The 23,007-nt window shown below is 44.2% G+C and overlaps 1 protein-coding gene across 3 annotated transcripts in view; it reads left to right on the forward strand.

The window, feature by feature from the left end:
• LOC144755777 (butyrophilin subfamily 1 member A1-like) overlaps positions 1-23,007 on the forward strand; it is a 369,747-nt gene that overhangs the window by 187,000 nt on the left and 159,740 nt on the right. For all 3 annotated transcript variants that reach the window (XM_078645007.1, XM_078645008.1, XM_078645009.1), the window contains one exon: positions 1,474-1,755. In XM_078645007.1, the coding sequence (XP_078501133.1) occupies positions 1,474-1,755 (282 nt within the window). The remainder of the gene's footprint in view (positions 1-1,473; positions 1,756-23,007) is intronic.

Raw genomic sequence — 23,007 nt, forward strand, 5'->3', positions numbered from 1 at the left:
AGTGACGGACGACGTCACGAGCTAAAGAACAGCAAAACTTACGCCCCCGAATCCGAAAGAGACGGGGCTAAATCGGAGTGACGGCTCTCTCCTCCAATGGCTGGCCTCCGTTTAGGAAGCCAGCCAATGGAGGAGAGACAGGGCAGGGAGGCGGGTTCTACAGCAATACTAAGAAGCATTAATTCTCCGACCCCAGACTGCGCAAGCGCAGCCTTTAGGTCCTCGACCTAAAAATGGCTCATCGCTCCTTCCTTTCAAAAAATCTCTATCCAAAGCAAAGAACCTGTTCAGCATTTGACTGATCTCCAACCTTCTGGTTGAAGCAAAGCTACTAGAAAGTCAGGTGGCCAGAAAGCTGCTGCAATATAGCCGAAACATATCCTTTCTGCGTGACCAGCAATTACAGTTTAGGCCAGAATTGAGACTTTTTAACACATGTGACGAGAGAGTTCTGATGAAAACCATCCTGCTATCTTGATATTAACTGACCTTACAGCACTATTGTGTACTTGTGACAATAGTGCAGATAATACAGTGTGTGAAAGTGCACAAAGTGGCTATGAACAAGTAAACACAACTGCTACTTTATTGCAAACCCTTCATCTTTACATCGTTCTAAGCGGATCGTTCTACGAGACGCATCGGTATCGAGTGAATGCTTGTCCTGGCCTTGTTACTAGAGCGAGTCCTAATTTGAAGTACCTGGCTGAACGGTGCAACTGGCAAACCACGCAAAGTAGTTGGATTTGACCTATACTCGCCCTTGATTGAACATTCCACAGTTTGAACTCTTGAGTGAACCCTTGAGGTTAATGAAACCTAGTGGTGTGGCAATTACAATATTCAGACGACTTCTCCTGGTGAGACCCTGTAACAAAATGTCTTTTAGGCTTGAACCGTGGACAAGAAGATCCCTTTGTCTATAGTCTCAGATTGTGTAGAAGGAAAGACGGCAACTAGATCCATTTAGACTGATGGAAAGACTATGGATTGTAATAAGGAACTGTTGTTTTCACTTGTGGTTTGTACTTTTATATAGTCACTCTGTGCCCCTTCATACACTGCATCCTATGCACTATTGTCACCACGAGCCAGTTTCATGTTCTTTACCTACATGATTCTACGATGTGAATATGAATATAAGCTATCTTGTATTACCGCTGAGATCTATACAGCAGTCTCCGAAATGGGGGAAAGAGTCACACAGGACCATTGTTCTATAAACAGTCTCTCTCTCTCTCTCTCTCTCTCTCTCTCTCTCTCTCTCTCTCTCTCTCTCTCTCTCTCTCTCTCTCTCTCTCTCTCTCTCTCTCTCTCTCTCTCTCTCTCGCTCTACCTGTCTCTGTCTCTCTCTCTCTGTCTCTCACAATATGTGTTATTAAATTAAATCTGCTTTTATTAACTTCACCAGATCCTTTTTCTTAAGCACTCCAGCATGTTGAATTTCATGATGATTATTCTTATTTAATGCAGGGTCAGAAAGTGATCCCGTCCTTCAAGTTGACGTCCTTCGTGGTGGTGAGATGCAAGTTGAGTGCAGGTCCGATGGGTGGTATCCTCAACCCGAAGTCTTATGGAAAGGAGATAATGGGAAAGTGCTTTCTTCACGTTTCTCGAATGTAGAAAAAGATGTTAACGGGCTCTTCAACGTCAAAAGTGCCATACTTGTGAACAGAAATGTAAACCAGAATGTATCCTGTCACATAAGTAATGTTTCAAGAAACCAAAAGAGTGTGTCAAGAATGGTTGTCTCAGGTATGTAATTGTCATGTCATAACCTATATTGTAATATTGTTACACCTTTGACCACGGGATGTAGATCTTGCAGAATGTTTGACAATGCTGCGAAGCTCACAACAAACAAGAAGAGGGACCCTGTAAAAGGAAACAATAAAGGCAGGAAAACGGGGGAATAATAATCATAACAAAAACATGAATCCTACCTAATTACTTTAGTGGGCGGAATATCTCGTCATACTTTAAGATAGCCGTGCCTAACAAAAATGAATATGAATGTGTCCTTCTGCAACGAAATCAGTTCTCATGTAAAGCACTCTGATACCCGATGTCTCGGGTCTAGTTCGCGCTATATAAAGCTCTAAAAAATATATATTAAAAAAAAAATTATCTTAACAGTCTTAATGGAGCCCACATATAATAAATGTATAAAGCTAAATAAGAAACACTTACATTGCCAGTCAATTAGAGCTGCCACTTAGTGCTTCTGAACATATGCTCTGGCCTGTGGCATGATGTTTGACCTTCTCTGGCCTGTCAGATCTCTGACCTGATATCACCTTATGTGAAAACCTTTTAGAACAGTAGCCTTCATGCTAGGCGTATAACACAGCTGGGCGTTGTCTCTTACATTTCTTTATATATATTTTCAGTCAATCTAAAGGGAAAAAGTATAACTTCATCGAAACCTCGGGTACATGAAACTGCATTCTGTGGCATTCATTGACGGGACAAAAAGAATGTTCCAAAGTCAGAGAGGAATTCATAAAGTCATAGGCCGTGATCACAATCTGGGAATTAACAGGGTCAAGAATAGCGTATCCATCATCTAAATCCACCAAAACTAAAAAGTTTCAGACTCCACACCAGCGAGAAACAAGGAAACGTTCAGTATTACAATTTTTATTTATTCTTATTTTTCCATCATCATCAAAATGGTATCAGAACACTATCTTCATAACACAGCGGATCGTTATGCAAGCAACATGTGTAACAAAGCATGGAAAAAGGGGAGAAGAGAAGATCCAAGGGAGGGAGAGGAGGAGCAGAGTCTCAAAAGGGGTGAATGGAAATGAGGTAAACGAGACCAATCAGCTATACAATTGCTTTCAATCTATATGATAAGTAATTAGTTTGAGGGATGTGACAGGGCAGTAGCTTCCCGGTGGGCCACAGTGGACTGGCTGATGTAAAGATTCATGTGAAGGCACATTTCTACTGCTCAGGGTATCTTGGACCTGTCAGGCTAAAAACCCAAAAGAAGACTAGAGGCCATATTATGACTTTGGCGATCCTACAGCGGGAGCGGCAACGCGCCGTCCGCTGTAGGACCACCAAATCTGCGGTGCGACTCATTAGGAGTTAATTCCTGGTCTGGCAGGTGGTCCTGCGGTGGGCTGACAGCGGTTGCTTTTAGACTCACATGCAGAGCGCCGCAATCAGACTGCTGACTTCATCTCCCTGCACGTGTGATGGAATAGTACAAAGTGCCTCACAGCTGAGAGGGCGCAAGTAAACATGAGCCAAGTATTTCCTACTATACATTTTTTCTCATCTACCTGCACCATCAATGACCAGCAGGGCTGGTGGTAAGTGCAGTCGCGTGAAATACGTGTCCTGTCTCTTGTTTTACTTGCGCAGAAGGAAAATGTGACCCAAGTCAGTGCAGAACAATGTAACTATGTTGAGCAGACATTGCAAAGGAGTAAAATGCAAATTCCCGAATGTAAAATTGATCCATGCTCCCACACACCTATTATGTTTTGAACTAACTGTACATTATTTGAACTAACTGCACATGATTATGCCTGTGTATGGAGCAGGGTTCGACTTTGATTGACTACGCAGCACAAGCAGCAGACCAGGACCCATTCCGATGGTGCTGAGACTTGATCGAAAGGAAGACTAAGTACTACTTAGGTTTTCCTTAGTGGCATCAGTGATTTTCGTATCCAGCCTCCACAGAGAGGTCTTCTAATGCACCTCAGTGTTCCACTGTATCTTCTTTACGATTTGAGAAAACCGACATTTCCATGCGCAGTTTTGCTTTTCATCACCAGTATGTTCGGAAATAGGGAAAGTTCCCAATGCTATGACAAAAATGAAAAATATGACAAACTTCACACAAAGCACTCTTCATGCATCTTGTAAGAAAATGCCACTTTTTGCTTGATCACCCCCATTTCTTTTTAACTGATGCTGTTGGTTTTTAGACTCTTACACTGGAACCCTGCTAACTAGACCCCAGTGCATGTGCTCTGGGCCCCTAACTTCATCACATGTTGTCAAGTCTTCAACTTGCATGTCTTTTGGCATTAATGCTCAGAAACCCTTCATTGCTGCACTGTCAAACGAAATTTGAGTGAATATCGCGAGTCAGGAGGAAAGGGATCACAATGAAGTAATAGTGCCAGCTTGAGATAAATGGTTTTCTTAGTCCTGTTTCTTATTTACGGTTTCCAGGACCCTGTTTGGTATTTAGATATATGACACTACAGTTCATTGAGGCCAAGTTATCGGAGAACAGAAAGCAGCATGGCGTTTTTAGTGGGTTCCATATTTTGTTTAGGAGACTTTTAAGTAATGTGGAAGACAGAAATAGGTGAGGTTTCCTTAAGGAATGACTTACAGGAAAGTGCTCACATTTTTAACGAGAGTCAGTTTCCGCCTACATGATGAAGGGATGCCTTGCTGGGGGAATAATCACAGTCTGTCATTTCTGAAGACAGTGGCTGTTGGTATCTACAGGGGATGGGGTTGGGGTGAAGTTGTGTGCTTAATATATATATTTTTAAATTACCTGAACCAACGTCTTCCGCTCCGGACCTTTTCTGAACCGGATGCTGCAGTGCGGGCACCAATTCTGGCACAGCTCTCATGCTGCGAGAGCAGCACCCTAACTGGACGGAGCACCCTCACTGGGCGCTCCCCAGCGCCCTGGAGGACTGCACTTACTTTAACCCAGCTGTCTTTGGACAGCTGCGTTAGAGGTTTCAAAGCTCACATGTCTGGTTGGCCTTAGCAAGATGGCCGGCCAAAGGGTCATGCACATGTTGAGAAGTGCAAAAACAGTCCACCCTCCTCCCTGCTGTGGTCTTTCAGCAGCTGCCCCACCCTCGTCCTGACACTCAGTTCAGGACGCTCGAATGAAAAACAAAATGGTAATGGATTACCATTTTATTTGGTATCTTTGGGGGTAACTTAAGTGGGGCAGCGCTCCTACTCTCCAACAGAGAAGCCGCTCCTGCCTGAAAATAGATCCCTAAAGTAGAGGCGCATCTGAAGGAATCAAAGAATCTGAAGTGTCTGCCGCTCACTTTCCCAGTGAGCAGTAGACATTGCAAGACTTTGTTTTTGAACTGCCATAATTTCTGTGGCTATAGATATCAGTGAAAATGGCATCACAGGGCTCCAAAGTAAAGCAGCCCTTCTAATAACATTTGAACCAGTGTCTGGTACTTACAAATGCTTTCATAAATATTGGAGTTGATGCTGTGCTTTGTGATAACCATATGTTCGAGGCATATGGGCTGCAGATGGTACATTTATGAATAGATCGCCATCTGGTGTTGGGCTCGGATGATTGCACTTTGTTTTTCTTCTGGAGAAGTCTTTGTCGTCATAGGTGACTCCTCCTCTCGGTGTTAGTGCGCATGGGCATCGGCTCCATCCTTAGATTGTTTTTTTCCGCCATCGGGTTCGGATGAGGATCGAAGCGCTCCGGACCGACTTCAACAAAGAAGGTTATAACCGGCGCGTATTCCTTTCCAAATCGACGGTATCGTTATCGAACGCGACTTCACTCCATACCGACGCGGTTCGAAGGACGACGACTACGAGAAACTCGACGTAGTCCAGCCCGGGGTCCATGGAAAGGACTCCATTCAAAAAATGTCCAACGTGTGGTGCTAAGTTCCCACACAAGGACCTACACGAGGTGTGCAACCTCTGCTTGTCCCCTGAACACGAATCCAGGGACTGTGAGGCCTGTGCAGCGTTCTCGTCAAAATCGACGATTAGAAACCGTCGAGCCCGAAGACACGAGGTATCGAGAATGCAGTCACAAGCAATCCCGGAGCTGTTCGAGGACCAGCACCCAGAAGAGGAAGAAGAAGAGGCCGACGAGGCGGGGTCAGAAGCGGACGAGTCCGACGTCGAGGAAATCGACGTCCAACAAACCGTGAGTGACGACGTCCCTTTACCGAAAAACAGACCCCGCACGGTGTCGACCCCGCCCTCGAGCCCGGTCAGACAACCGAAAAAAGTTTCCAACGCCCCGCCTTCGAGCCCGGCAACGAAACAGAAACCGAAACACTCGGTCCCACATCATAGTGGTTCCGGTTCCGATAAACCGACCACATCGACACCGAAGCACCAGGTCAAGGAAAGCTCGAAGTCGAAGCAGTCCATGTCGACACCGAAGCACGCTTCGGCGCCGAAAACACCCCCGACACCGGGGACATCTTCGATACCGAAGAAGTCGGATCCGAACAAAACTTCGGCACCGAAAATACAAATGGACAGTTCAAAGAAAAAACACCTTTCGGAACCAAAAACTGCGGTACCGACACAGGAACACGGAACGGATCCTAAACAAAAGACTTTGTTTATTGACCCAAAGACTGGCAAGGTAGCCACAGAACTACCTAAAAAGAGGAAACATGAACATTTGGACGACAAGGCTCATCCAAAGAAGAGAACAATGGGGACGAATACAACTCCTCCCTCTTCTCCCAAACCTCACACACCATCTTCACCTCTTCCTCACAATAGGCCAGATATCCCTCCCACACGTCCATCTACACCTACAACAGATGGAGAGAGTGACACAGGGGAGGGGGGACACCCTGGGGATGATGAGGACACAATCCCAGAGGAGGCAGACCCATGGGAAGAGTATAATGTGGGATCAGGTAATGATACCGACCTTGAGTCATATCCCTCAAAACCTTCACCTCCTGATGACAATACTGGGTTTGCACAACTCATTACTAGAGCAGCAACATTTCATAAGGTAGACCTACATACAGAACCTCTAGTACAGGACTTCTTATTAGAAACACTACCTACTGCACAAAGAACATCAGGAACGCTACCAATGCTAAAGGGCCTTCTCAGTCATACATCAGAGATATTCAAAGACCCAGTGAGGGCTAGGGTATTGAACCCAAGAATTGATAAAAAATATAGGGCAGCTCCAAAAGACCCAATATACATTAAGGGACAAATTCCTCTAGACTCACTAGTGGTCACAAACGCTCGCAAGAGAGCAAACTCTTTATCTACAGGAGAAGCTCCACCTCCTGACAAAGAGTCCAAACTAATAGATGCCTCTGGCAAGAGAGTAGCATCTCAAGCGGCAAACAGTTGGCGCATAGCTAATACGCAAGCACTACTTGCAAGGTATGACAGAGCGCATTATGATGAGTTAGAAACACTCATCAAACATCTCCCTAAAGAACATCAAAAGAAAGCAGATCAACTTATACAAGAAGGGAAGTTAATTACTAACACTTCAATAAAGTGCGCCCTAGACGCGGCAGAAACTGCGGCAAGGTCGACAAACACAAGCATCATGTTAAGGAGACATGCATGGCTCAGAGTATCAGGGTTCAAACAAGAGGTACAAACATCGTTACTGAACCAACCTTTTGATGGGAAAACACTTTTCGGCACAGGGACAGATGAGGCCCTAGAAAAGATGAAAAAGGATACAGAAACGGCTAAATCAATGGGAGCATTGCAACAGCCGACACAAAGAGGTTCCTTTCGTAGATCCACCTATAGAGGAGGATCCAAAAGTACAGGCACAAACCAACAGCAAGCCTCTTTTACACCTACATCACCCAGAGGTAATTCTAGAGGTGGATACAGGGGTAACAACAACAAGGGTAGAGGTCGCGGAAACAACAACAACCGCAACTCTCCAACCCCAAAACAGTGACTTCATAGAGCTTCCCCCAGACCATATAACACCGGTAGGGGGACGCCTATCACAGTTCCTACCTGTCTGGGAAAACATCACATCAGACAAGTGGGTAAGACAAATTATCCAACATGGTTATTGCCTAGAACTCACAGCTACCCCACCAAACATCCCCCCCAAACAGCGTCCAATGAAACAAGATCACCTGACACTATTAAAACAGGAAGTAATATCACTGCTAGAAAAGCATGCCATAGAGAAGGTTCCACAGCACCAACAGGGAACAGGAGTATACTCCCTATACTTCCTAATCCCCAAAAAGGACGGGTCTCTAAGGCCAATACTGGACCTAAGACCGCTCAACGCATACATAAATTCGGAACATTTCCACATGGTCACGCTCCAACAAGTACTTCCTTTACTGAAGAAAGGGGACTTTCTTTCTACACTGGATCTAAAAGACGCTTACTTTCATATCCCTATTCACAAAGCCCACAGGAAATACCTCAGGTTTGTGGTAGAAGGACAACATTATCAGTTCAAAGTCCTTCCATTTGGTGTCACGACGGCACCAAGGGTGTTCACAAAATGCCTGGCAGTAGTAGCAGCTCATCTAAGAAGACAACAAATTCATGTCTTCCCATACTTGGACGACTGGCTAATAAAAGCCAGGTCGCAAGAGGAGTGTCTGCAACACACACAAAAGACAATTCAGCTACTACACCAGCTAGGGTTCACGGTGAACTACACAAAGTCACACCTACAACCAAACAAGGTTCAACAATATCTGGGGGCTACTATAGACACAGAAAAAGCCAAAGTGTACCCCAACCCAGTCAGGGTCCAAGCAATGCTTACAATCATTCAGAGATTTCAGCCACAACACTCACTAACAGCAAGAGTGTTCATGCAGCTATTAGGCATGATGTCATCCTGCATACTGCTAATACCATATGCAAAACTACAAATGCGTCCGCTTCAAGAATGCTTAGCGACACAGTGGAATCAGGCTCAAGGGCAGATTACGGATCTGGTGTTGGTAGACGACCGCACACACCGCTCTCTGAAGTGGTGGAACAGAACAAACATTACCAAGGGGCGGTCGTTCCTAGAGCCAATTCCACAGGTGACAATAACAGCAGACGCATCGCTCACCGGATGGGGAGCACATATGGACAAGTACACAGTACAAGGAAGGTGGAGTGTGCAGGAAAGAACACTACACATCAACTACCTAGAACTACTGGCAGTGTTTCTAGCATTGAAAGCTTTTCAAATACATGTTATCCACAAAGCAGTCCTGATCAGAACAGACAACATGACAGCAATGTATTATATTCAAAAACAGGGGGGGACGCACTCTCTCCAATTATCCAGACTAGCGCAGGAAATTTGGAGATGGGCCATTCCTCAAAACATCTATCTGTTAGCCGAACACCTACCAGGAGTTCAAAACCAGATAGCAGACATCTTAAGCAGACAGTCGGAACAAATACACGAATGGGAACTGCACCAACAAATACTGCAGCCATTCTTCCAAAGATGGGGACAACCAGAGATAGACCTATTTGCCACTCATCAGAACGCAAAATGCCAAAGCTTCGCGTCCAGGTACCCACATCACCTGTCGCAGGGCAATGCGTTATGGATAAATTGGTCCAACAAATTTGCATACGCTTTTCCCCCTCTCCCACTAATCCCATTAGTGGTCAGGAAACTGCAACAACATTCAATGACCATGATACTAGTAGCACCCACGTGGGCAAGACAGCCGTGGTTCACCACTTTCTTGCAACTCTCACAAGTGCCACATCAAAAGCTACGAATTCTACCCATGCACCTTACACAGAACCATGGAGAAATAATGCACCCAGATCCAACTCAGTTGAACTTAGCGATCTGGCTCCTGAAATCCTAGAATTTGGGTACTTAGATCTCCCCCCAAATTGCATGGAAATAATTAAACAAGCGAGACGTCCAACCACCAGAGTATGCTATGCAGCTAAGTGGAAGAGGTTTGCTATACACTGTACTAATAACAATATCAACCCTCTAGACGTATCAACAAGGGAGATTATTTGCTACTTATTACACTTACAGCAATGTAATCTAGCGTACACATCTATCAGAGTACATCTAGCAGCTATAGCAGCATACCTGCAAAACAGGCAGCGCACATCACTGTTCAGAGTACCAGCGATAAAAGCATTCATGGAAGGTCTTAAAAGAGTCATTCCACCAAGATTACCACCTTCCCCAGTCTGGAACCTCAACGTAGTACTCACCAGACTAATGGGGCCACCCTTCGAACCTATGCATAGGTGCGAAATACAATTCCTTACATGGAAGGTGGCATTCCTTATAGCTATTACCTCACTCAGAAGAGTAAGCGAATTACAGGCATTAACAATACAAGAACCATTCCTACAGTTACACCAGAATAAAGTGGTTCTTAGAACAAACCCAAAGTTCTTGCCTAAGGTAATTTCAGCATTCCACATCAATCAGCCAGTGGAATTACCAGTCTTCTTTCCAAAGCCACAGACGGTGGCAGAAAGGGCTCTACATACACTAGATGTTAAAAGAGCCATTTTGTACTACATAGAAAGAACACAAGACTTCAGGAAAACTAAACAACTATTTGTAGCATTTTCCCCAACACATAAGGGCAATCCTATCTCTAAAGCAGGCATCGCAAGATGGATTGTAAGATGTATACAAATATGTTACATTAAAGCAAAGAGAACATTAACTGTTCCTCCTAGAGCTCATTCCACAAGGAAACTAGGAGCATCTATGGCATTCTTAGGGAACATTCCCCTAGATGACATATGTAGAGCAGCAACTTGGTCTACACCACATACATTCACAAAGCACTACTGTGTTGATGTACAGGCTGCACAACAAGCCAGAGTGGGCCAAGCTGTATTAAAAACTCTATTTCAGACAGTTGCGACAGACACTGGTGACCACCGCTAGGGAGGTAACTGCTGTACAATCTATTCATAAATGTACCATCTGCAGCCCATATGCCTCGAACGGAATATGCTACTTACCAGTATGCATCTGTTCTTGGCATAGAGGGCTGCAGAGTGGTACATGACCTCCCTGCCTCCCCGGAAACCTGTGTCTGTCCCAACATTATCTTATTTAGATACATTTACATGGGCATATCTTTATGTACTATACTACACTACTCCATCTAACCCTACTATGGCAAAACAATCTAAGGATGGAGCCGATGCCCATGCGCACTAACACCGAGAGGAGGAGTCACCTATGACGACAAAGACTTCTCCAGAAGAAAAACAAAGTGCAATCATCCGAGCCCAACACCAGATGGCGATCTATTCATAAATGTACCACTCTGCAGCCCTCTATGCCAAGAACAGATGCATACTGGTAAGTAGCATATTCCTAATTTAGCCTGTAAATAAGGCAGGGAAGCAGAGGGCTGAGTGGACGGACAGTTGCCAAATGTTGGCCCCTTATACTAATACTTAAATGAAATCCTTTTGTGGAGCACCCCAAGCTAAGCTGAGCTATAGTAATATTTGGGATAGGTGAGAGTTTATATGTATATTCACATATATGATTTATAACACCATTAGAACTCAATGCATTCCCCAGTTCCACTTTCATATGGATCAAAGAAATTAGAATTGCAAGAGGATCTTTTATAATGCTTTCCAGAAGAGAGCAAGGAGGAAAGCGGGGCCTCTGTATGCTTCAGTGACTGTTTCCACCGTTTTTAGTCGTGAATTGAGAAATAATGGTGAACAGGTCTATGGGATCACCATTTTGTGTCAGTGCAAGACAACAGTTTTTCTGATAGCTATTTTTGAAATGTGATCCTTGTTTAGACTGGAACTTGCTGGATTCCTACTAATAGAAGCACTAATCTGACTTGCCAGATGAAATCTGGAATTAATGAAGACCAGTGTAAAAGGCTCTTACCTTATTAAATCTGACATCAATTAAGTCTACAAAGAAGACAGTAAAGCTGATTTCTTATGCGAAAACACATTTCAGATTATAAAACACTTGCCTGTGATTGTATGATTCCTTCTCAGTTGTGGAGAATAGTTTTTTGCTGGCTTTAGAAATGGAAAGTAGAAGAACATAAATCATTTGAGTTGGAAAATATGAACATAGAGATGGAATCAAGAGCCGAGGTAATCTCTTAACAGCAAACATTTAAAGCTACCTGTAAGTCCGTAACCAAAAGAAAGAAGCAGGTTTTCATATAAGACTACTGAAAACAATATAGAAGTAATAGTAAGCTCTGACTTCATTAAGTCAATGGAAGTGTGTATACCTTTATGTAACATAGCCCAAAAACTCCTGAGAACCTAATTATTACAAAGAATATCTCCTCCCATTCCCGAGGTCGACTGTCTGATAATTCGCGCCAGCTCTTACTCGGCTCCCTTTACCGCTGTCCTCATCTACCGTCCCCCACACACCACTCCCTTTTTTATTTCCAGTCTCCAGGACGTTCTCGCAACACTGGTCGTTAACAACTCATCAGTGCTGGTGTTGGGTGACTTCAATTTCTGGCCCAACGATCCTGCCGAAAGTCCCCTATCCAAAGAATTCACCGACCTTATGACCAGTCTTAATTTCACTTCCCATGTTCACAGCCCCACTCATGTGCATGGCCATCTGCTCGACCAGGTCTGGACCTTGAATGTCCCTACCACTCCCCTTACCATCTCCCCTTGCTCCTGGTCGGATCACTTTTTAATTTCCTTTTCCCTCTCTTTAGTTCCAGTTATTAAACCCCCCCTTCCTAAGAATATCTGGGTCAGAAAATGGGGTAAGGCAGATATGTCATCTTTCTGCTCATCCTTAGTTAATTCCTGCCCCGACCTTTCAGGCCTTACTGCCACGGCCCAACTGGCCACTATCGATGGCTGGCTGACCCAGGCAGGAGACGACTTTGCTCCCTTGAGGCGAATAACGGTCAAGCGAGCCCATGCTGCTAACCGCTGGTTCACCCCTGACCTCAAGGAGAAGAAACTGGCCGCACGCAGAGCAGAGCGCGCATGGAGAAGACAATACTGCCCCGAAAAAAAACCCACTTATCTTTCCGTGCTGAAGGCGTATAAGCAAGGCATCCTCGATGCTAAGACCTTGTTTTACTCCAACAGAATACTGGAAGCGGAATCCCAATCTAAAGAAATTTTCGCGACAGTACACGAGCTTGCCTCATCTAATAGAACCACGGTTTCGATTCCCCCTTCCCAACCGCTCTGCGACTCACTCAACAACTTTTTTGTTGACAAGGTCGCTAAGATTAAGTCCAATATCCCTCTCCCCTCCCCCACCTTCACTAACCCCTCCCCACCCATTGTCACTTCCAAACTCACTTCCATTCCCCCCTTGACTAAGGCTACGCTTCTTCCCCTGCTTCAAAAGGTAAAGTCAGGCTCCCCCCTAGACTTTGCCCCCGCCCATATCTTGAGAGAAATCTTCTTACACTGCCCCAGTCCCCCCCTCACACTTTTGAACGACTCACTCAGTAACGGAGTGGTCCCCACCGCTTACAAACTTGCGGCTGTCATTCCTATTCTAAAAAAGCCCGGTGCTGACCCTTCATCCCCTTCCAATTACCGTCCTATCTCCCTTCTGCCCTACCTGGGCAAGGTTCTAGAAACCTACGTAACCAGCACCCTGAGCACCCATGTGGAAACCAACCACTGCCTCTCCCCTCGGCAGGCGGGCTTTCGCCCCCTCCATTCTACGGAGAAGGTGGTGACCTCAGTGATGGACAGCCTACGCGAGGGCATTGATACTAACATCCCGCAGGCCCTCATTCTTTTAGATCTGTCCGCCGCGTTTGACACAGTGGACCACTCCATCCTTCTCACCCGTGTCAGGGCGGCGGGCATAGAGGGCCTGGCCCTCGCCTGGCTGGAGTCCTTCCTGAGTGATAGGGCTCAGGCAGTCCACCTAGCTGGTTTCACCGCTGCCCCTCGTAGGGTTGTATGTGGAGTCCCCCAAGGTTCCTCACTTTCCCCTCTTTTGTTTAATTTATACATTTACCCCCTCATTTTTATGTTACAGCAGCTCGAGGTCACGGTGTTTAATTACGCCGATGACCTCCAGCTAATTTTTAACCTTTCCCATTCCCCCTCGTCCTCCCTGAATGTCCAATCCGTCATGTCGTTCATCCAGGATTGGATGAACTGCAACCACCTCAAACTCAATCCGGACAAGACGGAGCTTGTCTTGACCGGAGGTGGTTGCAGTCCTTGGTCCCCCTCCCACTGGCCTTCTTCACTTGGTGTCCCCCCGCTCCCTGTCCCTAAAGTTAAAACTCTTGCTATTTTTCTAAATTCCTCACTCTCTGTTCACTCTCAGGTTAATTCGGTTGTTTCTTCCTGTTTTTTTTCCCTTAGAACCATTAGAAAGATATCTCGCTTCTTCTCTCTACCTGCCCTAAAGATCATAGTGATGGCTATGGTGCTCTCGCGCCTTGATTATGGCAACATCATTTACAATGGCGCTCCAGCCTATGCCATCCACCGTTTGCAGCTAGTGCAGAACCAGGCTGCCCGCCTGATTCACGGCCTGCCCAAATTCCATCGAGTCACCCCTTTATTGCAGGCCTTGCACTGGCTGCCGGTGAAAGAGCGAGCCCTGTTTAAACTCGGCTGTACCACCTTTCAGGCCAAAATGGGCACTGCCCCGGAGTTCATCTGCTCCGCCATTACTTCCTACACGCCGGGAAGAGAGCTTCGATCCACTCATCTGTCTCTGCTAACCACTCCCCGTTTCAGAAAGAAAAAGGCGGGCGGAACAAAATTTGCAGTTCTCGCCCCTGTATTCTGGAACTCCCTCCCTACGAAACTTCGTATGACGCCCTCCTACACTGAGTTCCGGAAAGGTCTCAAAACTCTGCTCTTCTCCCAAGCCTATAATGTCTAGACTCCCTCTGCTCCTGTTTGTCTCCTTGCAATTCAAAAGCGCCAAGAAACCGCACGGTATAAGCGCGCTATATAAATGTTTTTAAATTCAAATTCAAATTCAAAATTCAAATTTTAAATTCAAATTTAAATTCAAATATAGACGTTTTAGCAGGTTGTCCATAGACCTGCGTTTCTTAGATTTCAGATGAGTACTCCTTAGCTTTTTTGTAAGAAGTACTAAAATCAGCCAAAAACTACAACTGGTAAACTTCAGGTGTGTTTTGTATGTAAGCATCTAGTATTTTCTTGAAGAAGGTGCCAGCACTGATATTAGTAACAAACTAATGTTCATTCATAACAGAGCTATTCTAAATAGTTTCCACAAATCATCAGACAACATTATCTTTAGACTCAATTATAGCAAGTAAAAACGAAAATTTTTCATGTTACAGAATCTGTAAATAGGAGGGCAAAATGCAATAACTCTTCTAACAATTGTGAAGGAAAAGCAGGAGTTCGCAAAGGACCGACTTTTCCTGAAACTCTATCATAGTCTTTAAATGTATCCTCTTTCCATTTCATTGCTGACTGAGAATTTTACAGTTGCTAAAACCACAAGAATTTGTCGCAGCTCCAAAGCTTCTTGGTGAAAGTTGCACAGCGGCACACTACATCAACCAGATAAATGTATTTTCTTCACTTCTGTTTGAGTAGGTTTGGGGATTGATATTTAAATTAAACATTCTGAGCATGGCATCTAGAGATTTATACCTGGACTTATGTTTATATTGTTAGAATAGCTGGATCCTGATGAAAACCCCCTAATTTACCCAGAAAAAGACGCACCCACGGTCATGGGTATTTCCACCTCTATTGGAGAAGCCATCCTCGGGCAAAATTGTTGTGAGGTTAGGAAAAGGAGAATACACAAATAAGACTGCTGTGGTCATGTCAGGTACTGCAGATCTCTGGACTTGAGTAACTGTGGAAAAAGTTCCATATTTTGCCTGTTTCTTAACACAAATATATGAATGTTACAGATTAGAAGGAAGCTCATTGTTAACAGAGACACGTAATATGATGCAAGGAAATTAGCATAGTACTTACAAGCTCCTTCAGTAACTATGCAGTGGAAAGCTTCTATGGGAACATGCATATGACGCTGAAGGAAGCATTCCATCCACTGTGGGAGAACTTTAGGACAGACTTTGCAACTCAGACTTCTAAAGTCACTGAAAAAGGAAGAGCAGCCAGGGACAAAGCTCAACAAGCATTTGCAATGCAATAGGTCTCGCATTAGGAAAGTTTGAGCTATTGGTACTGTAAATGACACATTTTGTATTTATGTGTTGGTTTTGAAAATAGCTAAATTAATAGCTTTGTCATTTACAATGCCAATAGTTTTAACTTTCGCAAATGTGACAGCTATAGTATTTGTAATGCAATATGCTTTGTATTTAACGTGACTTAGATGTATTGATATTACAAATAACAATGGCTTTTATTTTTTGTTAATAATTAATACTTAAATGAAAGTTATTGTACTTTATAATGGCAATAGCTTAATATTTTGTAAATAACTTTTGTGAAGATTATGTTCAGTGTATTTGATTGTGACAAAAATCCAAGAACAGAAGTGAAATATTAACATCTTTTTGTGACATTTATAATAAAGCTTGAAACATTGAGAGAACATATTTGAACCAGTTCTTGTTGAATGGTTGCACAGATTGATGCTGTGGTGGCGCTGAGTGATTTTGTGGTGGTGAACGAGTGATGCTGTGCCGTTCAGTGATGATGTGGTAGCGCATAATGATGTTGTGGTGCCCCTGAGTGATGCTGTGGTGGTGCTGAGTGATGCTGTATGCGATGGTATGTTTTGTTCTGCTATCCTTTGTTTTGCTTTGCTATCCTATGCTTTGATTTGTTATGCTATGCTATGCAGTGTTTTGTTATGCTATGCTATGTTTTGCTATGCTATGCTTTGTTTTGCTATGCTATGCTATGTTTTGTTATGCTATGCTATGCTTTGTTATGCTATGTTTTATTATGCTATGCTATGCTATGCTATGTTTTGTGACGCTATGCTATGTTTTGTTGTGTTTTGTTATGCTATGCTGTTTTGTTGTGCTATGCTATGTTTTGTTGTGTTTTGTTATGCTATGTTTTTTGTGTTCTGTTATGCTATACTATGTTTTGTTATGCTATGCTATGTTTTGCTATGCTATGCTATGTTTTGTTATGCTATGCTATGTTTTGTTTTGCTATGCTATGTTTTGCTATCCTAGTGTGTGTGTGTGGTTGTGTGTGTGTGGGGTTGTGTGTATGGGGTTGTATGTGGGGTTGTGTGTTTGTGTGTGGGGGGGTTGTGTGTGTGTGGGGTGGTGTGAGGGGCAGTGTGTGAGGGGGCAGTGTGTGAGTGGGGGTTGTGTGTGGGAATGTGTGTGTGTGGGGTTGTGTGTGTCTGGGGTTGTGTGTGTGTTGCTCCAGACTAAAAGCGCTTCCCCCATAGAGGTGCCCCCCGGAACAGGAGACTGTGCTCCAAATAAGGACCTCGAGAAGTGATGTAAAGCTCCAGGCTGAGTTTCCAACCCTCAAGCAATGCTGGCGCGAAGCCGTTACTAATGGACACAAGGCGTGTGACGAGGATGCCGCTCGCGCGCACACGTACCGCCCGGCTAGGTGCAGTTTTCTAATGTATAGCTTTGGCAATCCTTGGACCTTCGGTAATGCCAATAAGGCATTATTGCATAGCATTGCATTGTATCGTTGACAGTTTACATTCCTGCCTACATACATTATGCAACGTTTCTTTGAAGTTACCAGTCCGGACAGTTGTTGTTGTTTGTAATGGCTTCTTATCACCTTAATAACTCTCCCTGTCTCCACCAGTCCCCTCCCACCCGGCCTCCGCAGGTCCCCCTCCCCTTGGTGTCAGGGCCCTCCGAGCTGCCACCTGGCCACTAATAAGAGTGATGGACGGGCTGTGGCTGGCTCCACTGGGTCCAGTGCTCGGCTGTGAGCATCTTAGTGCACCGGTGGCCAGGAGTCTGGCAGCGTGAGAGGAGGAGAGAGAGAGAGAGGGAGGGCAGGGGGGGATGGAGGGATGCGATGGAGAGAAGCAGGGCAGGGAGGGTGGTGTAGATCAGGGCAGTCTTAGAGGGAGATGAGAAGTGTGAGGGAGGGAGTGAGGAATCTGGAAAAGAAAGGATTTAAAGGAAGAATAACGGGTGGAAAAGAGGAGAGACCAGTGGAGGGAATGAAGAGGGGAAGGGGAAAAGAGAACACAGCTTCGGATGAAATAAATTGGTATATAGAGGAAAGAGACGTTGGAGGGAAGAGTAGAATGGATGAGAGAATGCAGGGAAGGAAAAGAGAGGGTTTAGATTAGGGAGGGAGGGAAAGAAGGAGAGGGCGGAGGAAGGGAGCACGACAGAGGGTGGACACAGGGAAAGAAACAGGGAGGACAGGAAAGGAGGAAGTGACTTTGTCTCACTGGAGAAATAACAGCTGCAGGAATGTCTCAGAGGACAAACAAAACAAAAACAAGACCTGGGAGAAGCTCTTGGGAGACCAGAGGGTTTAAACAGAAAGGGCAGGTTTAGCCGAGGGTCACAAGGGCATGTGGCTAGTGCGAAGAATTGTTGAGCTGGGGAGGAAATATGGCAAACCTGGTGTTTGTGAGCCTGTGCAAGAAGAGAAAACAGTGACCTTTCAAGTGGGAAGCTGGCGGAGTACAGAAGGGTAAGAAGAGTGTGGTGTTAACCATCTAGGAAGGCATGAAGGGGAGATAGAGCGCCCCGACTGATTTGGCTCATAGGGAGTTTAAAGAGACATTGTTGAGGTGTAAGTTGAATCAGGGTTCACTGTGGAAAAGGAGTTTCCCAGTCGAGTGCTGTGAGGGTCTAGTTGAAAGATGCATGGGTCCTCGTTTAATTGGAATTTGAGGCCCTCGTCTGAGTAACTGTTCTCAGAATGTCTGCAAAATAGACAGTTTTTTAGGAAAAAATAAGTGGGGAAAAAAACCTTACAACAGTGGTTCCACCAGAAGTGGGATAATCTTTCCTTTGAAATACGTCCTTGTACTTGCTTTTATTTTTGGTATTCCCTTCTGCCAGGCTTCCATAGTTTTTATGTAATTTATTTTCCCATGTTGGACCTTTTTTCCATCCTTCGAATATCACTTCATTAAGATGTGTTGCATTCCCTCAGACAATATGCAGAATTGGATGCGTTCTAGAGGCTCACTATATGTTTATTTTGAATTGCAAAATTGCCCTTCAGTTAATCACTTGAAAGATATCTTTTAGTTTGCTAATACAACTACATGTGCATGACAATTGTAAGAACAGGATGTGATGCGAGCAAGTAAGATACCAAATGTAAGTATATCGGGGGAGAGGGAGTTGGGAACCAAATTTGTGGTATTTTCTACAGGCAGATTACTTGCTGCCATGTTCATCTAAGCTGTCCTGCTTCCTCGACTAGCTCATGTGACTGACCAATGGAGGGGGCCGGGTTTCTGGTCAGTTGTGGAAATCCCCAGTTACCCATTATCAGAGTAAATCTTGGCTGCAGGTATCAGAGTTATGAACATAATATTCAGTGTGTTAGATTATAGCTTTAAAAAAGTACACACACATAAAAGCACCGTTAAAGGTCCTGGTGCAAAAAAAAAAGCTTTTTTAAGAAATACATTTAATACACGTTGGCGTGTGTCTGATAAAAATAGGCTTAACTGAAACATTCAGGAAAAAAACTCTGGATTACTCTAAAACTGATGAGAGCTGGCAGGTCCACTAATCCACGCGGACCTCCAGGGCCCAGCCTTTAAACTCCCAGAGCCCAGAAGGCATGCTCCCTCTGAATGTCTGTGCTGTGCAGAGCGTGACTGAGAGGTTAAGTACACACCGAGGAATAGCTTGGCTCTGTTTGTGTCTGTGCATAGCGTAACTACTGACTCTGAGGTTTTGTACTTGCCAAGCAATAGTTGGTGTGTGTGTCTGTTGTTTTGAGGTGGTGTTACCCTTAAATTATGTTAAAGTCGAGGGGTAAAAAACTGGCAGGTAATAATTGCCCACTACTCGCGCATGAAAACAAGTGAAAGAATGTAAGCAAAGCAGAAACAAGAAAATGGAAGTGTGTGTGAGAGAGAGAGAGAGAGACAGAAGAGAGTGTGTGAGAGGGAGCGAGAGACAGAAGAGAGTGTGTGAGAGAGAGCGAGAGACAGAAGAGAGTGTGTGAGAGAGCGAGAGACAGAAGAGAGTGTGTGAGACAGAGCGAGAGACAGAAGAGAGTGTATGAGAGAGAGCAAGAGACAGAAGAGAGTGTGTGAGAGAGAGCGACAGACAGAAGAGAGTGTGTGAGAGAGAGCAAGAGAGAGAGAAGACACGGTGTGAGAGAACGCGAAGCCAGAAGATATGACATGAAGAGGGGGCGTGTTTGAGAGAGAAGGGGGCAAAGAGTGAAAGAAATGGAGGGAGAGGATGCCGGGATGGGGGGCCCAGAGAGGCGAGGACTAAGAGAGACAGGGTGAGGCTGAACAGACAAAAGCGTGGTTAGAGAAAATGAAGCATAGCAGCAAGTTAGCAGAGCTGGATAAAAAGGAGAATTCTACATGAGGGACAGAAGTGAGATGGGTATGGAATGCAGGAGTTGGGGCGAGGCAGTGGGGAAGAGGGGACAGCAAGTGAGAGCAACCATGCCAGCATTCCGATTCATGAGCAGAGGGTCCTGTTTATGACCTGCGGAGCGCGTGAAGTGGCTGGTGGCAAATGGAATCAGAGCGGCAGCGGTCACTTTGATGTTCTGTCTTGTCTTGCTTTGTGGGAGGGGTAGGGGGAGCAAATTCCTGCACGCTCCTGGCTCACATGAACTGTACGCTATCTGCAGTGGGTAGACTTTTCGAAACGCTTACTATAAATCTCGCCTATCATCCCTACGGGATGGAATAGACGAGACCTAAAAATGAGAGGGGGATAAAAGATGGAGTATTCTGAGTTGCTGCATAATTGCTTGTGAACAGGAGTCGTACAACAAACAAATTTTTCTAGATGTCACTCACTGCTTCTGTCTCATCCTATAGAGTCCTGAAAGCAGCATGTGCTTCTCTACCTCTGCATGCCCTAACTCGGAAGGGCTTCAGTCTTCCTGTTTGGGTATCCCACCCACCAAGAGCAAGCCCTCTCTAATCTGCATGCAGCATGCAACATCCTTTTGGATGATGTGTATTTTCTTGATTCTTATTTTGCATGCAGACATGACCCTGACAGGTTCTTTACAAATGTCATAGTCACACTGTTGGTTTGTGCCATACACTGATGATGTACTGGCTGTAGTGATTACCAATGTAATCAGTGACTTAGTGTCAACATAAATATGCACATGTTTTTCCGACTTTTAGTATTTGGGCGCCCACAAATATTCCACTCCTCATAATTGGGCTGTTAATAACTGCCATAAAAATGATGCTTCTTGGTATTTGTCAACAACCACAGAGGCAACCCACCAACCTGAACCAGGGGCAGACAATAAGTATTCCAAACAATAGTTCAGGAGACCAATAACAAATCACAATTATGCGATTAATCAATTGCAAACAAATTTCCCTTTACAACAGAAAAAAGAAAACCGGGAAAGAGGGTAAGAGAATAAAGAGAAGGGGAAGGGAGACATAAATCAGGACTGTCAACAAAAGATTAAAAAATTATCACAAATTTATTATAAATAGTGCGCTCAAACAATATAATTGTTGGTTTATACAGAGATAAAAGACATATAAAAGAAACCAAACATGTGGCAAACCATAATTATGTTATAGGGGAAAAGGTACAACATATACAACACTTATGTGTCCACTAAAATTTATAAGCCACAGGTGCGTCGACGGCGTTTCAACCACAGTCAGAAGTTAGTGGTCATCATCAGGACAGAAACATTTCATTGAGCGTCAAAGTTTATTTAAAATCCAGGCAGGAACATTCACGTTCTTAGTTTGTATATATACACAAATGTTTCCAATTTTAGTTTATACAAGGGCAATTCCCATTCCGTACAGGTCGAATGTTACTGAAATTATTCCACTGGAATATAGTCAGGAGAAAAAAAGGATTTCAATCCTCCATCAAGGGCTTCTCAATAGGGAGCCCGTTACAATGGCCTAGCCACAGGTCGCAAGGATCCTGCTACCGAAATTACCGTGGTAGCAGGATCCTTGCGACCTGTGGCTAGGCCATTGTAACGGGCTCACTATTGATAAGCCCTTGATGGAGAATTGAAATCCTTTTTTTCTCCTGGCTATATTCCAGTGGAATAACTTCAGTAACATTCGACCTGTACGGAATGGGAATTGCCCTTGTATAAACTAAAATTGGAAACATTTGTGTATATATACAAACTAAGAATTTGTGTATATATACAAACTAAGAATTTTGAAATTACCGTGGTAGCAGGATCCTTGCGACCTGTGGCTAGGCCATTGTAACGGGCTCCCTATTGATAAGCCCTTGATGGAGGATTGAAATCCTTTTTTTCTCCTGACTATATTCCAGTGAAATAACTTCAGTAACATTCGACCTGTACGGAATGGGAATTGCCCTTGTATGAACTAAAATTGGAAACATTTGTGTATATATACAAACTAAGAACGTGAATGTTCCTGCCTGGATTTTAAATAAACTTTGACGCTCAATGAAATGTTTCTGTCCTGATGATGACCACTAACTTCTGACTGTGGTTGAAACGCCGTCGACGCACCTGTGGCTTATACATTTTAGTGGACACATAAGTGTTGTATATGTTGTACCTTTTCCCCTATAACATAATTATGGTTTGCCACATGTTTGGTTTCTTTTATATGTCTTTTATCTCTGTATAATCCAACAATTATATTGTTTGAGCGCACTATTTATAATACATTTGTGATAATTTTTTAATCTTTTGTTGACAGTCCTGATTTATGTCTCCCTTCCCCTTCTCTTGGTATTTGTCACACAGTTCAGAGGTGGTCATGTAACTGCCAGTTGCATCTACTCGTTTGTGTAACCCTTTCCGGGTGTTTGAGATAGAAACCACACCACATGGTATATAAGAGAAGCTGAATGAACTACTTACCAGATATGAGCAACTTCAATAAGTTGTGACTCAAAACACTGATGCACAAATTAAACAAAGTGTGCTAATGTGTCTCCTTTTCTGACACCTTTAGAGATTTTGAAAAAACAATTGTAGGCTCCCTCTTGTTCACAGATCTCACACATGCTGTTGATTACTATGCCTACTTTGTACGAAGTGCGTTATTTCTTCTTCAAAACATTTATGTTTTATGATAAAACATCTCTTCCTACGGTTTTGGAGGTGTGCGGCGCATTCTACACTCGAATTAATAGCTAACTCAAATGAAACCTTTGGGATCACTGGCATCACTCACCA

Source organism: Lissotriton helveticus, chromosome 5_1 (assembly GCF_964261635.1).
Source record: "Lissotriton helveticus chromosome 5_1, aLisHel1.1, whole genome shotgun sequence".
Taxonomy (NCBI): Eukaryota; Metazoa; Chordata; class Amphibia; order Caudata; family Salamandridae; genus Lissotriton; species Lissotriton helveticus.